The 15,578-nt window shown below is 35.9% G+C and overlaps 2 protein-coding genes across 2 annotated transcripts in view; both read right to left on the bottom strand.

Moving 5' to 3' along the window:
* Positions 1-553: 553 nt before the first annotated feature.
* On the bottom strand, positions 554-9,422 carry si:dkeyp-75h12.7 (uncharacterized). The gene is made up of 7 exons (XM_056462805.1): positions 9,360-9,422; positions 8,842-8,962; positions 6,724-6,881; positions 6,270-6,508; positions 4,473-4,650; positions 4,240-4,349; positions 554-1,364 (listed from the first exon to the last, which is right to left on the bottom strand). Exons 1-7 carry the CDS (start codon positions 9,409-9,411, stop codon positions 939-941), a joined length of 1,284 nt encoding a protein of 427 aa, XP_056318780.1. The 5' UTR covers positions 9,412-9,422; the 3' UTR covers positions 554-938.
* Positions 9,423-12,154: 2,732 nt separating this feature from the next.
* The window catches only part of tesk1b (testis associated actin remodelling kinase 1b), a 55,208-nt gene continuing 51,784 nt past the window's right edge, over positions 12,155-15,578 (bottom strand). Inside the window, exon 11 of the mRNA XM_056461316.1 lies at positions 12,155-13,720. Coding sequence (XP_056317291.1) covers positions 12,717-13,720 — 1,004 coding nt within the window. The 3' untranslated portion in view covers positions 12,155-12,716. The remainder of the gene's footprint in view (positions 13,721-15,578) is intronic.

Raw genomic sequence — 15,578 nt, 5'->3', positions numbered from 1 at the left:
TTCAGTACAGCCATTTACATAAGGGTAAACAATTCTTTTGGGCGGTGCGGTTGAGCTTTTTGTCTAGCAACACTCTTGGTTATTGAAACTATTTTAACACTGGCTATTCAAATGTACAAAAAACAAATATTGCCATTACTAAAAACTGCTAAAAATACATTATATTTCCAAACTGATACTAAAGCCCTATTGCGGCTTTAGTATGGTCATATCATGACATACTTGGTGATGTAGAGCCCTGGTATTGATATGGAACTGTAATGTAGTCAAGACCTGCCTTTAACCATGTGTTTCATGTTGATGTTCATCAGCCAGAATCAAAAAACAAGCATTCAACCAACATTGTACTGTCATGGTACATATTTTTTGTTCACGTTTTTTGAGAAAAAAATACATTGTGAAAACGACGTTTCAAAATCATATTACTTTTGTCAAGTAAATTAACTAACTATCATTACTTTTTAAGAGGCTATGTAGTATTTTGGCATCTTGGATAAATCAGCTTTTTTTTTTTGTCCTATAAAAATTACTGGAGCAGTCAGTGCCAATAGCCTAGTGGTTTAGTGCGCTGACATATAGCACCATGGTGCTCACGGTGACCCGAGTTTGATTCCCGGCTCGAGGTCCTTTGCCAACCCTTCCCCTCTCTCTGCTCCCAACTATTTCCTGTCAATTCTCAGCACCATTCTATCCATTAAAGGTTAAAACCCCCTAAAAAAATGACTGGAGCAGACGAAAGTGGCATCTGTGTTGTAAATATATCTATGCTTAATAACATGAATTCCTTACATCAACAAGTAATGCTACAACGCAGATGAAGATATAACAACAAATAAAAAGATAAAAATGATCAGTGAGTGAAGGATAGAAGCTTAAGATGACAGTACACTTGAACTAACAGCACCAAAAATGCTTTTCAGTGTGTCTCTCATTGAGATTTAAAGATCTCCACATCTCCACATGAGCTCTCCACACTGCTCTTCTGTTGCAGTCTCATCCCGTTGAGCGTTTTTCACCCATACTGAGCTCAGAGGGATGTTCAGAGTCTTCTCACTCTGATATGGAGATCCTTCTAGAGATGATTGTGATTGAAACAAATGGAGCTCATGGATTTGCTCTTCAATGCCAGACTCTCCAGACTCCACATATTCATCGGCGGGGTCTGGATTTTGCAGGACAGGACTGGAGTAATAGCCGTTTCCCAGGCTCTGGGTGTTCTGGTATGAGGATTGGTTTTCTGTGAGTGTGAAGTCAAGGAAGGACACAACAGAAACATGGTCATCGTCTGAGATCTCGTTCGGTGGTTCAGTCAAACAGAAGTCGTTCAAAGTCTCTTTCTGAAGTTCCAGGTCTTGAAGTAAAGCCTGAAATCAGAGTGGAGTTTCCCTTTAACATTCAAAATGATGTCTAAGATGTTTGGGATCTGTTTGAAAGAAGTCTCTTTTGTTCTTCAAGGCTGCATTTATTCTATCGAAAAAATATCAATAAATACAGAAATATATTACATGTGTTTTAATGTGAATATTGTAACAATTTTTTCATATGATTTAAATCATTACAATATGCCAAATCTGCTATTCAGGAAGCATTTTTGACTTTTACCAATGGTGAATACTTTATATTTATGTAGCAATTGTGGTTGATTACTATTCAGAGTTACCATTTACAAGTTTCAATATCAAGGATACATTAACTTAACTGAAAGTGAAAGTAAATTTTACAAAATATATTATTTCTAATTTAAAATTTTCTACTCACCAAAGAGTACTAAAAGTAAAATGTATGAGTTCTGTTTTTAACACTGATCGTAATATGAACCACTGTTAATGGCTGAGCAGCAATAATACTCTCATAATTGAACAGGAAATACGGATATTAGCCCATTATGCTTATTGAACAGGAAATAAGCATAATGGGCTTCGGGCCCATTTTCACATCATAGCCAAGTGGCAACCTCCCGCTCTCCCTCGTAAAGCAAACATGGAAGTAACTGAAACTGCAATTCATCAAAATTCCACTAGTCCTGGCTCTATAACAGAGCAAATTTCTATTGAGCCGACTGTTAAAATGGCCAACTTTACAGCAGAAAAAAGGTGTTTACAGCCTGGTACAAAGAACGATTTTGGTTCATATAGCTAATATAACCTCCTAGACAACTGTGAGGGACTGAATTTTTTTATAACTCATTTGTTTTGTGTATATTAAGTTTTATTAAGTCTGCATATTTAAGGGTGTGGCCACGTGAGTGACAGCTAGGTCTTGCTGGCTGCCGTCACTTTACCTCAGCTGATTCCGGCTGATTAGCCACTGAACTTGGCATATACATTGCCTTTTTTTTGTTTAATGTGGCTTTACACAGTTGCTTTTTGGAATTATTTCTTACTATTAACAGATGATATGGCATGCTGTGTGCACTTAATTGTGCTCATAAACCATTTATGTGGCCTCCATTTCCCAGGTGAGTGAAATTATATACTTATAGCCTTGCATTTACTAACACAGACTGTAATTTAAGCATTTGAAAGTAATTCGCATTTTCCACCTGTAAAAAATGCCATAAGAACAATGCTTAGTCGCTCAGTGTATTACAACAGTGTTTTTAAAAGTCTAAACATTTTATTGATGTAGTGTACAACCATGTGGTCAGAACACAAACGAGTCGCAGGTAATGAAGTATTAAGCGTTTCTCCCAAAGAAACTCCCGTCTAAGCAAAATGCTAGCAGGTGTCTGTAGCTCCGCTCATGCTCCGTCTCTTTGCCCTTGTTTGATATCCCCCGGTCAGTGCGATGACGTGCGAACAAAATGGCGATGATTGGCCATGCCTACTTGTAGCTTCATTTGCGTTCTTCAGAAACCTATGGGTGACATTACAGATGCTACGTCCATATCTTTTAAAGTCTATGGTCATAGCTAGCATGCAAATCGGGCTTCGAGCCTGGTTTAGATAAAAAGTTTAATGAGTAAAAAAGTTTGATGAGATCTAATGTGTGCGGTCCGGAAGCTCCAGTAATGCCTTGCGCATAGATATTTCCAGCCGCATGCGATGGAGAACATAAAAAGAAAAATTGCCAATGGCGAACTTAAAACTGTCAAAAATGCTAGAGGAAAGGCAAACTTCTGGTCAACTTTTCAAATAGTGACAACTTTAAATGATGAGCCAACTGGTTATACACAATGCACAACTTGTAAGTTGAGTAAACTGGATTACATACCACTTGGATATCGATTTCACTTAAAAAAAATATATAACTTATATTTAAAAAAAATAAATAAATAAATAAAACTCCAAACATTTCTCTAAACTACTCTGATAAAAAAACGAAACGAAAAAACATCAACTTTCTATTAAATACGTATCTAGTTGATTGTAATGGCTGTAACAGTATAAGCTGTTTGAAAAAAGACAGGCTTCGGGTCGGACTCGGGCCAAAAATTTTGATAAGCTGTTGAACAAGGGCAGGGCTACAACCTGTGCGTCTCGGGCTAGGGCCAGGCTAGGGCTCTAAAGCATATAATTTCTGAAGATTCACGTGACAACAAAGACTGAAGCGATGACTGCTGAAAATTCTGAATAAATTCTAAAAATTATTAGCCCCTTTAAGCTATTTTTTTTTCAATAGTCTACAGAACAAACCATCGCTATACAATAACTTGTGTGAGTGTGTATGGTTGTTTCCCAGAGATGGGTTGCAGCTGGAAGGGCATCTGCTGCGTAAAACGTGCTAGATAAGTTGGCGGTTCATTCCACTGTGGTGACCCTGTATTAATAAAGGGACTAAGCCAAAAAGAAAATGAATGAATGAATGAGTGAATTAATATTTATATTAATTATATTTTATATATGGCATATATAATACATCATGGCAAAGATCAAATAAATTAATTATTAGAAATGAGTTATTAAAACTTTTGTTTAGAAATGTGTTGAAAAAAATCTCAGTTAAACAGAAATTGTGGGAAAAAAATAAACAGTGGGGTTAATAATTCTGACTTCAACTGTATGTACACTCAAATTACTTTTGCTGCTTGTTCAAACTACGTATTTAAAATGAGTTGAAACGTTTTTTTTGGGGACATCTTAATTGTTTTATGTTCAATCCGCTTAAGTTTGTAAAAAAAAAATATTCAGTAACCTTAATCAATTTGTGTTGGGACAACATGAAGGAATTGTTTGTAACTCAGCATTTTTATAGTGTAGCCATGCCTCTTTAATATTGCTAAACTATTAAGTTCAGTACCAAAGATCTGGGCAGGGGACGTTCAGGAGGCGCACACCCCCTCCAGAGCAGTAGAAACACCAGACCCAGAGTGATGAGAACAGCACACACAATCACCCCGATGAGGCTTTCTGAAGAATACCACACACACACGCACACACAAACACACACATACACACACACATACACAGCAGCCAGTGAACAAACATATGCAAGTAACTCATTATATCTCAACGTGAGTCTAAATACCAGACCAGTGATTTGCAGAGCAGTGTTTGCTGATATCTGAACACAGAGCGGGAGACTCATGGGTGAAGAGGTCAGAACACCTTCAGCTATGAAGCTGGCCTCAGCGCAGTACACCTCTCCTGGATCAAGAAAACCAAACTCTACCGTGCATTGGCTTTTCTCCAGCATTCCTACACTGCAGTTCTTCAAGAAAGTGAAAAAAGCAAACAACTAAACTCACTATTACAGCAAGTGATTTCTGAGAGACACAGTTTAATATTTTAAAATTGACAACTAAAAAAAAAAATCACTGCCCCCTTGCATCACTCCGCCCCCCAATACAGGCAACAACCCTCAGATTCTCAGATCAGATTATCGGTAAAAATGGGTAAATTATGGATAATTTTTAAACTAATTCATAAAAAAAATAATAATAAAAAAAAAAAAAAAAAAAAAAAAAAATATATATATATATATATATATATATATATATATATATATATATATATATATATATATATATATATATATATATATATATATATATATATATATATATATATATATATATATATATATATATATATATGCCAAGTGCATGTATGGAATATTAGATATTAGAAATCCTATAGGCTGAAATATCAATGTCATTATTGTTTTTATTTCTTAAAGTTTCTATTAAAGAAATAAAAAGTTTTTATTAAAGCGATAGTTCACCCAATTGCCATCATTTACTCACCCTTCACTTGTTCAAAACCCATTTGAGTTTTTTCTTCTGTTAAAAACAAAAGATATCTTGAAGAATGCTGGCTGATGGCACCCACTGACTTGCAGCAACCAGGATTCTTCAAAATACCTTATTTTGTGTTCAACAGAAGAAACCCAAAAAGGTTAAAAATGATTAAATGAGGTAGGATATTTTGGTGTGAATGATCTTTGTAAATCTATTCTTAAATATGCAGAATAAACATTAAGCAGTGGTTTGTTTACACTGTGTGAATCTGGTTCATCTGTAAAAAAAAAAAAAGCGCAGCACTGATCTGAATCAAACTACTGGTCTTGCACGTACAGTTTCTCTCACAATTTAATGCTATTAGTAATGAATCTTTTGAATTCATCTTCATTTCTATAGTGCTTTTACAATGTGTCAGAGCAGCTAAACACAGATTAGGTTTTAGTAAATTGCTTCAGTTCAGTTTTCACAGGTGCAGTTCAGTTCTATTACTAATATTATTAAAGCTATATTTCTCTGTTGCTTGTGTGTGAGTGATTTAGATTAGCACAAATGCTCAATGGCAGATCAACTGGTCAGCTCTTCTCAGACATGAAAAAATATGTGTACAGGAATTGTAAAAGCAGAATCAAAGGCTAAAAACATATTGTAATAATTATAGACATGCATATGTATGTAATATATGTATGTATATATGTACATGATGTATATGAACAATTATAGATGTTTTTTTAATGCCAATTTTTTTTTTAAATAAGTAAAGATCATGTTCTGTGAAGATATTTTGTAACTTTCCTTTTTCCTTGTATTTTTAATTAGTAATATGAATTGATATAATCTTAATTTGGAGAGCTTTAAAGGAGATTTTTTCTAAACCCTCATTTTCAAATAGTTGGATTTCAACTAAATATTGTCCTTTACTAACAAACCGAAAATCAATGGAAATATATTTATTCAGTTAAATTGATATTTATGGCTGTTTTTGTGGTCCAGGGTCACATTTCCTGTAAAAAAAAAAAAAAACACTATACAAGTAAACTATACAGAAAAACAACAACAAAGAACTGGTTTAAGGGCTGTGAGGTCGCACCTGTCTGTCTTTGAACTTGTGATTGTTGTACAGAGTGACTGTGGCCAAGAGGCTTTTAAATTCATTTAGAGGACAGCCCTCCTCTAACTGCTCCTCTTCCTCCTCCTCCTCCTCCTCCTCCTCATCATCATCAGGCCTGCTGCAGGTGATGGATGGAGAATAAGGAAAGAGTACCGTCACCCAGAGACTTCCATTGTCCACTGAGATGTTTATGGAGGGCGCACTGAATTTCGCAGCAGCTAAAAAATGTTCAATAAAACTATTAAAAGGATTGTTCACTTGACAATTCTGTCATCATTTACTCACTCTCACATGTTTGAAACCTATTTGAGTTGCTTTCTACTGTTGGACATAAAAGTTAATACTGTTAAAATGAACACTGAAGTGTTTATGAATTAAGTACAAAAACAGTTCTCTATTATGAATGAATGTAGTAGATTTCTTTAATACTGACGGTCATTCATAGGGTCACAGAGGGTGATGTTCATCCAGGGCTGCTCTTCTGATCTCAGTCTGATGAAGTTATAACCGTTCAGGCTTGAAAAGACATGCGACAGATCACAGCTGTGATTGGAAATCTGGATGCAGCCTGGAACATTTCTCCATTCACTGCTGCACAAATACACAACACCAACAAATCCTTAAAGGGCACCTATGAGGAAAATCAACTTATGTAAGCTGTTTGGACAGAACTGTGTGTATGTATAGTGTGTCCACAGTCACATTGGAGTGATGAAAAACACAAGTTTTTCTTTTTCTTAAATTACTGACGTTAAATTAGGACTCAAATGCCAGTGATTTTGAGGCCCAATCCCAATGTGACTTAGGAGTGTGGTTTTCCCCACTCACTGAATTGATAGACAGGTGCTATGTCACCATAACAACAAAGAGCTTAGAATCACCAAGAGGTGACACTCAATAGAAAGTTCCACTGCAACAGCAGCGCCCAGCAACAGCCCTGCAGTTAAGCGATCGACAGTCCATTGGATTTTATTGCTGTCGCGATGGCAAGCAGCAGTTTTGATTTTATTTATTTTAAAAGCACATTAAAGCTGAAATACAACCTGAAAGACCACAATATAACACTTACAATCACAAGACTGGTGATCATCAGCACTTTTAATAGTTTATTTTACAGACTTAATCTTTAATATATTAACTATACTTGTTTTCTTGAAACTGTCACTTTTAAGTGAAATTACTTTGGTCCAATCCCAGTTCTACCCCTTACCCCTACCCCTTGTTTTGCGTGTTCATGTGAAAGAGGTAGGGGTGTCCCAATTCTCTTTAGCTTGAAGGCTAAGGGGAAGGGGTAGATGGTCGTGCAAACGGAGATTTTTCAGGACCACACTCGAAACCAAGGGGTAAGAAAATTTCCCAGGGTACACCAGCCACAATGGCAGTATGGCTGCATAAGGAGATGCACAAATTAGTATTTTTTGTTATGAATTTTTTATGAATTATTATGAATTTTTACAACAAACAAGCAAATTTTTATATACATTCAAAACCGCGTTCGTGTTTTACCATCGTTTAAAAAAAAAAACGATATAATAAAAATTGTTAAATTTCACTATCTATAATCCATAATAATAACTCCTGTATAGCAGTCCCACAACATTCTAACACTCGATGACACTCGAATACCCCGTCAGAAAAGTCTAGTGGCTGGGAATGAGCTTTTTACAGTGTCTGCTATAATGTTAATGTTATTTTTTGTGTGTTTACATAGATGAATATGGCCACGGTGTAAATGCACAGTACAGTTACGATCTTATTGCCACATTAGATCATTATGATAACATGATATATGCCTTCAATGATTTCCTGAAGATAAATACTACAAAATAACGCAACTGTAATAACTACAGCAGTCGCTATCGTCAATCTCAAATAAACTTACTTGGTATTTTTGACTAGTGACCTTATTTCAGCTTCATCCGTGTCTGTCTCAATCACTGATGGCTGTTTATCTGATGTAACGCAGGAGAAGCAGAAACACACGTTGAAGCGGTGGGCGGGGAGAAGCAGTTAAATTTAAAGCTACAGGCTACAAAAACAGCTACATAGTCCTCAAGGCACCAAAATGGACAGATTGTACATTATATAATAAATAAGCTTGGTATTTGAGCTGAAACTTTACAGACACATTCTGGAGACACCAAGTCGGATCTTACATCTTGTAAAAGAGGTAAAATGGTGCCTTTTAATGCTGATTATCTGATGAGTGTGAAACAAGCAGACATTTCTGACTTCCATTTTCTCAAAAACGTGACTTACATATCACACATCCTTTTGGAAAAAAAAAAAAAAACATTTAATGATGAGTATTGGTGAGTCATTTCATTTTTAATGCAGAGGAAACAGTGAGCGATAACACGAGTGTGATAATACGAGTGTATAAACTGAGGGCAGTCAGCCTGAATTGTTCTACTGTGGTTTTTACCGGGGTTTCACATCTCATCCCAGCCCTCGACTGCTTTCATCTTCTCACTCTCATTTCTCCCCAAAACAACATCTACCACGTCATTCTCAGCCGCTCAACTGTTTTTTTTTTTATGATGAAACTTACCGGTTTAGCTTGGCTGAGACAGTGTAAGTGGTCTCAGGGTTGGCATCAGGGCAATTCCACTCAAGATGGCACCCAAAATCAATGATTTGGACTTTGACGTCACAGACAGAGAGAACAGACTCTAATAGAAACATGAAAAGAAGAACAAGCTGCACCTGTGTCTCACAGATGGAGAAAAACTACATACTTCTTTGCAAAAACACAGCACCTACAATGATGAAATGACATTTAAACAAACAAATTAAATGTTCAACTTAATTTGTTTAAATTCAGCCCAAATAAATTGTTTACAACCACTTATCTTAAAAATAAATCGAGTAAATGCAAGGAATCATCTTTGAATATTTTTTTCAGTGTAAATTGTCATAAATCATGCTTTTTTTGTAAATTAACTCTTAAATGCATTGTAATATATATATATATATATATATATATATATATATATATATATATATATATATATATACACAATTTATTTAGCAGTAAAAAACTGAAGAAAACTCTTCAAATAAACTCACCTAGATTTAACATCAACAGAAAAGACCAAACATCTAGGAGAGCGACAGGCATCCCCACAACAGCACACTGATTCACCAAAAGAAATTAATTTATTAACTTATAAATAGCTGCATTTATCAAAATTCCATAGCCAATAATAGCCATCCACACTGCCTGAGAACTTGCATGTATTATCGTATATAATAAATATTACAGATTCATGTTGAAATACCCAAATAAAAGCATTACCTTCCACCAGAAGAATGGAGAGATCTCATTAGGTGATACTTTCAGTGGGTGAGCAGAAACAGTGAGAGCAGAACAGATGTCACAGCACAACTTATGCCACAAAACCACACAGGGACTGAAGCGCTCACGGAGAAAACAGGAGAAAGAACAAACGCAACCTCTGGAGGAAAGGGCACAAACATTCATTTAGAAGCAAACACAAAAAATTATATATATATATATATATATATATATATATATATATATATATATATATATATATATATATATATATATATATATATATAAATCTGATTGGCTGATAGCCGTGCGATATTCTGCCAGTAACAGCACTCAACCAGCCTCTTCACCCTTGTGTATTACTCCGCCCACATACGGACAAGCAGAGGACACTCTACAGTTTGACAAATATTGCAGCTGTTGGGCAACATAATATACTTTTGAGGCATTTTTAGTCGAGTAGTAGTTGTTTAGATTGCAACTATGCAGTTTATTTACAATAGTGCCTATTTTTAAATATTTGCCTGTCTTTGAGCAAAGATGGTTGACGATGTTCATCCACAAGATGGCGACAGAGACCCCATAAACCCTAAGAGAAATACAGCGTGATTTCAAACTACAGCTGATCAAATCATTATTAAACATGTAAATTACTTTCTAAGTCGATCTCTCTCTTTTGTATGTCATAGTGCTGTATTTATACCATAGTAATATTGTTATCTCCCGATTGCAACAGAGACAAACTGGGAAATCTCTATAGACCTAGATGGCATTTCATGCCTTTCAGCCTTAATCTTAAAATGTGAGCAAAATCACCTGTTTTGTCATCACTTTAGACATTGACATTGACATTGACATCACTTTAGACATTACGCTAGAGAATCATTCAAACACTATCTCTAAAGTGACGTTGGTGAATTAGTAACGGCTTCTGCTGTTCTGATGTCAGCTGCAGATGTGAATGAATGGCGAAAGAAAGTAGTTCCTCTTACAAAAGGTTTTTTAGACTCTCCATGTTTGATTTTCTTTTTTATATACATGATTATGCAGTCGAACTGTTGTATAAACGCTATATCACACTCGTAGCAGTGCGCTGTGGCTGTATATCATCACTGGTGAGATGCTAAAGGCACTCGGCCTAGTATTTTTCATCCCAAAAAATAAAGTTGGTTATTTCTATATTTCTTTCTGAAGCATGTCAGATTAAAATATGAATTTACATTTCCAAACATTATTTTTGTCATTAACTGTAATTCATAACAAAAAAGGGATTTTATTGTCTGCACACAGAGATCTGATGGCATGAAGAAACAGATCAAACTGAGACAAACTCAATCCAGAAGAACTTTGGCAGCATCGCTAACATTATTCAAAAGACATACCTGCAAACCTGTTCAAAGTATTAGGCACTGTAAAAAATGCTGTAAAACGAAGATGCTTTCAAAAATAATGCAATTTTTTTTCCAATCAATTAACTTATATTAACTAAGTTAATATAAAATACTTGGTACACTTGCTTCTAGTTTTTCAGGTAGCTTTGCAAGCCTTCTGAATAATATTAGAGGAGATTCCAAAGTTCTTCTGGATTGATTTAGTCTCAGTTTGTTCTGTTTCTTCATGCAATTCCAGACAGACTGGATGAGGATCAGATCAGATCTCTGTTCAGACTCCTTGTGCAGACGATAATCTCACAGTAGAACTACAATTAAATGACAAAAATAATGTTTGGAAATCTAAATGAATATTCAAACTGACAATATACAGAAAATTTACAAATAATTGGGTGAAAATACTAGTGACCTTTGCACAGTGTACTCTCAGTAGTAAAGGAGCTGTCACTGGGGCAGTCCCTTTTCAAAAGATACATGTTTGTACCTGATAGGTCTATAATGGTATCTCAAAAGGTACTTTATATTTATTTGGGCACTAAAATGCTCCTTTGAGGTACCACTGTGGACTCTTTGGGTACAAATATGTCTCTTTTGAAAAGGTACTGCTCCTGTACCTTTATTTCTGAGTGTACTGTATATAGATGATCATGTATTTTACAATATAAATAAAATTTTGTATTTTAACATTTATATAAAAGCATCATTTGGAATGCCAAAAATGGATGTTCAGCATCATTACTCCAATATTCAGAAATATATTCAAAACCACTGACTTGGTCAAGAAATATTTTTTTAGCATCATCAATGCTGAACAGTAGTGCCGCCTCATATTTTTGTGGAAACTTATGTTATTTGTAAGATTCTGTGATACAGCATTTATGTTTATTCTCATCCTTGACCACATCCTTAATTTTGGTAATGTACAAGTTAGTTCATGCCACACCAAAATCCCATTAATTATGAGATTTTGACTAATAAAAGAAAAGTGTTCAAGTTCCAGATTTTTTTAAGAGCTCAAACTTGTGCAGCTGTGTCTGACCACTGCGCATTCATTTAGCGGCTTGATAATAACAGTGTCACAGGTTCTCATCCTGAAATTACAGCATTTACAACAGTGTGAACGCAGCTTATATAACAGACAATATGACTCACATCCTCAAAAGACAACACCGCTGGTTTATTTTTTGGTCCATGTCATTTAATGTCATTAATAAAAATAATACATATATATTTTTTCCCTCCATTCTCATAATATTTTCAATAAACTTTCAAATAATTGTAAAAATAACAAAAACAAAAAAAGATATTAACAACACATCATTACAAAGGCATTAAAACCTATAGGAGTGTTCAAGTTTAGAGGACTAGGGCTTGAGATCTAGTCAACAAAAATACATTGCTTACTTTTTTTTTTTTTTTTTTTTTTAAGCTCCAGCATGACAATTAGCTTGAGCACATTAAGCAGTTGCATCCATTTTAAAGAGACCGTACACTCAAAAATGAAAATTCTGTCATCATTTACTCGCTCAAATCTTTCCAAATCTTTTTGGGTTTCATTCTTCTGTAAAACACAAAAGAAGATCATTTGAAGAATGTTAGAAACGGTAGCCATTTACATCCCTACATAGCGTTTGCTTTTCCTACAATGCATGTCAAATGCTACTAGTTTCCAACAGTCTTCACTGCATCTTATGTGAACTCTCGCAACTTTGAGCACTCCCTTTCAGGAGGTGTTGTTTACGTCCGCGTGCCAGGAAGCGTAAAGTTCGGCTCAGTAGGCGATGGCGGCAACGCTTTACACAGAAGCCTTTTCCCAGCTGCATCGCCATTCAAGTTCTTATAAGGGTTTTGTCGAGCTCTGCGTGCGCAAATAGAAGGGAAGCTCATCCCTGCTAAACAGCAACCGGGACAGGATATAACCTCGTCCTGTTCGGTGGGCGTCAGAGGCGTTGTGGCACCATTGGAGTTATTGACTCCCCATCCCAGGGGCCGGTTTATAGGGACGGTGCCATTGTTATTGTCCAAGTCTAATAACGGAGGTAAAGAGGGTGGCCCGTTGGAAACCGGTGAGCTCCAGCCATTGGAGAACTGTTTGGTTGAAGCAACAGCGCCATCTAGTGTATCAGGAGAACTAGTGCAGTCCATCAGCTCCTCGGTGCTCATCCATTTATTGGGAGACATCACTTCTAGATCCAACGGGAGACCGGAGTCATCCGCTAGAGCGTCCTGACTTCTCAATTTAAGATTTTCCTCTTGCTCTGGGTTTGAACCTGTGGTGTTCAGGTCAAGGACACCAGGGAGGTCAGCAATACTTTCACTGCTCATGCTCAACACACTGTCCCTTCCAGTCTCTAGCTTATTTACATCTCTGTCCATAACGCTCTGATGATTCATTCGTTTCTCAGCAGTGCTGCGCAGTGATTGGATGTCTTGAGGTGTGCAGGGCAGCGATTGGGTGCGTCTGTGGGAACGGGGTGTGACGGGGCTGCTGGGGTCTGGGGGTGGAGGGAGGGTGAAGGTCAGGGAAATTACAGATTTGCTGGGAGTGTCAAAGAGTTTGATGCGGCCGCCGTTCAGGTCCTGCCGCTGGGAGAAGGGGTTGACCCGCATCGGGGTGGTGTGGGTCAGGATAGGGGACAGAGGGAGCAGGGCTGCAGACTTGCTGCGGCAGAGACCAGGGTCTGATGCGATGTCTAGAGAATGAGCACGACTCAGAGGTGTTGAGCTTGTGGACATCCGCTCTGAAAGAGAAGAGGAAGGCAGATCATTTAGGGATGTGTTGATAATGTTATGCCCACTTCTTTGGACATTTTAAGTAGGGATGTCCCAATCAGGTTTTTTTGTCCTCGAGTATCTACTGATACCGAAACCTGATCCGATACTTCTATAATACATTTTTTTTTAAAACAGCGAAAAAACAGATGCAGGATGTTCTTTATTTTTTATTTAATTTACCTAATTTTAACACTCAACAACTCTGTTAACAAACAAAGCACTTCTGTGAGGTAGCTTGAACAATCAAGTAATAAATAACAAACTCTTCACTTTTGGACTTTAGTGCAACAGTTAATATATAAAAAAATCTAATATAAAAACAAATAGAACCTCAACTTAAAATACCCTGCAGGCAATACCAAGTTTACATATCTCACAGATTGCTATGGTAATGTTGTCGTCACCAACTTTATAATACCTCCAATCCGCAGACATTCTCGCACTTTCCTCTTTAAGCTGCTTCTGTGTTCTACTTTACTGGCATTTAACCAATAGCATCTCTGCAACAACGTGATGTCATGCGGCATGCGTTGCTGTTTCTGTGCGAAGTCAAGACAGAGGTCTAACTCTGTGCCACCACATAAATATAAATATTACATATACATATATATATTTACATATACAGATGAAGTCAGAATTATTAGCACCCCTTTGATTTGATGTTTAACAGAACAAGGAAATTTTCACAGTATGTCTGATAATACTTTTTCTTCTGGACAAAGTCTTTTTTTATTTCGGCAAGAATAAAAAGCAGTTTTTAATTTTATTAAAATCCATTTTAAGGTCAAAATTATTAGCCTCTTTAAGCTAATTTTTTTTTCAATAGTCTACAGAACAAACCATCGTTATACAATAACTTTCCAAACTACCCTAACCTGCCTAGTTAACCTAATTAACCTAGTTAAGCCTTTAAATGTCACTTTAAGCTGAATAGAGGTGTCCTGAAAAATATTATTAGAAATGAGTTATCAAAACTATTATGTTTAGAAATGTGTTGAAGAAATCTTCTCTCCGTTAAACAGAAATTGGGGTAAAAATAAACAGTGAGGCTAATAATTCCGGAGGCTAATAATTCTGACTTCAACGGTTCAATTGTTGAAGTCAGAATTATTAGCCTCCTGAATTATTAGCCCCACTGTTTATTTTTACCCCAATTTCTGTTTAATGGATAGAAGTAGTTCTGATCGAGAGGTAATGTCCTAAAACCGTATGATTGGGCCCGATTTCAGATCACGTGATGGGATCTGGGCATACCTAATTTTAAGAGAAAAATTTAGGTATTTATTGACTTATTTCTGATGTTGAACAAAATATATTTTTGAAGAAAGCTAAAAACCCGTACTGACTTTCATAGAAGGAAAAACAAATACTATGGAAGTCAACGGTTACAGGTTTCAAACATTTTTCTAAATATCTTCTTTTGTGTTCAACAGAAGGACACTCATTACAGTGATTACAGATTTTTTTCCTTTTTTTTTTTTTTTTTTTTACATTTTTGGGTGAAATTGCCATTTTAAATGGAACTTAAACAGTTTTATCCGTTTCAAATGTAAATCAAATGCACATATGATGGACATTTTGTGTTTCATTTTTATGTATCAAATTTCATTTGATTACTAGAACAAAATGTATTAAAAATGAATGACCTGATTGATAGCATTTTTTTTTTATTTGTCAGATTTAATGAGACCATCAAAATGGCATCCCAAGAAATAAAATTTGAAAACAAATAAGTGTCATTTTGATCCATTTTTACCCAACTACTGTTATATTGACTTATAATGAAAACCGAAACCACAACAAAACTGAAATAGAAAAATATAG

This window comes from Danio aesculapii, chromosome 7 (assembly GCF_903798145.1).
Source record: "Danio aesculapii chromosome 7, fDanAes4.1, whole genome shotgun sequence".
NCBI classification, from domain to species: Eukaryota; Metazoa; Chordata; class Actinopteri; order Cypriniformes; family Danionidae; genus Danio; species Danio aesculapii.
This window is presented reverse-complemented; position numbering and strand designations above follow the sequence as displayed.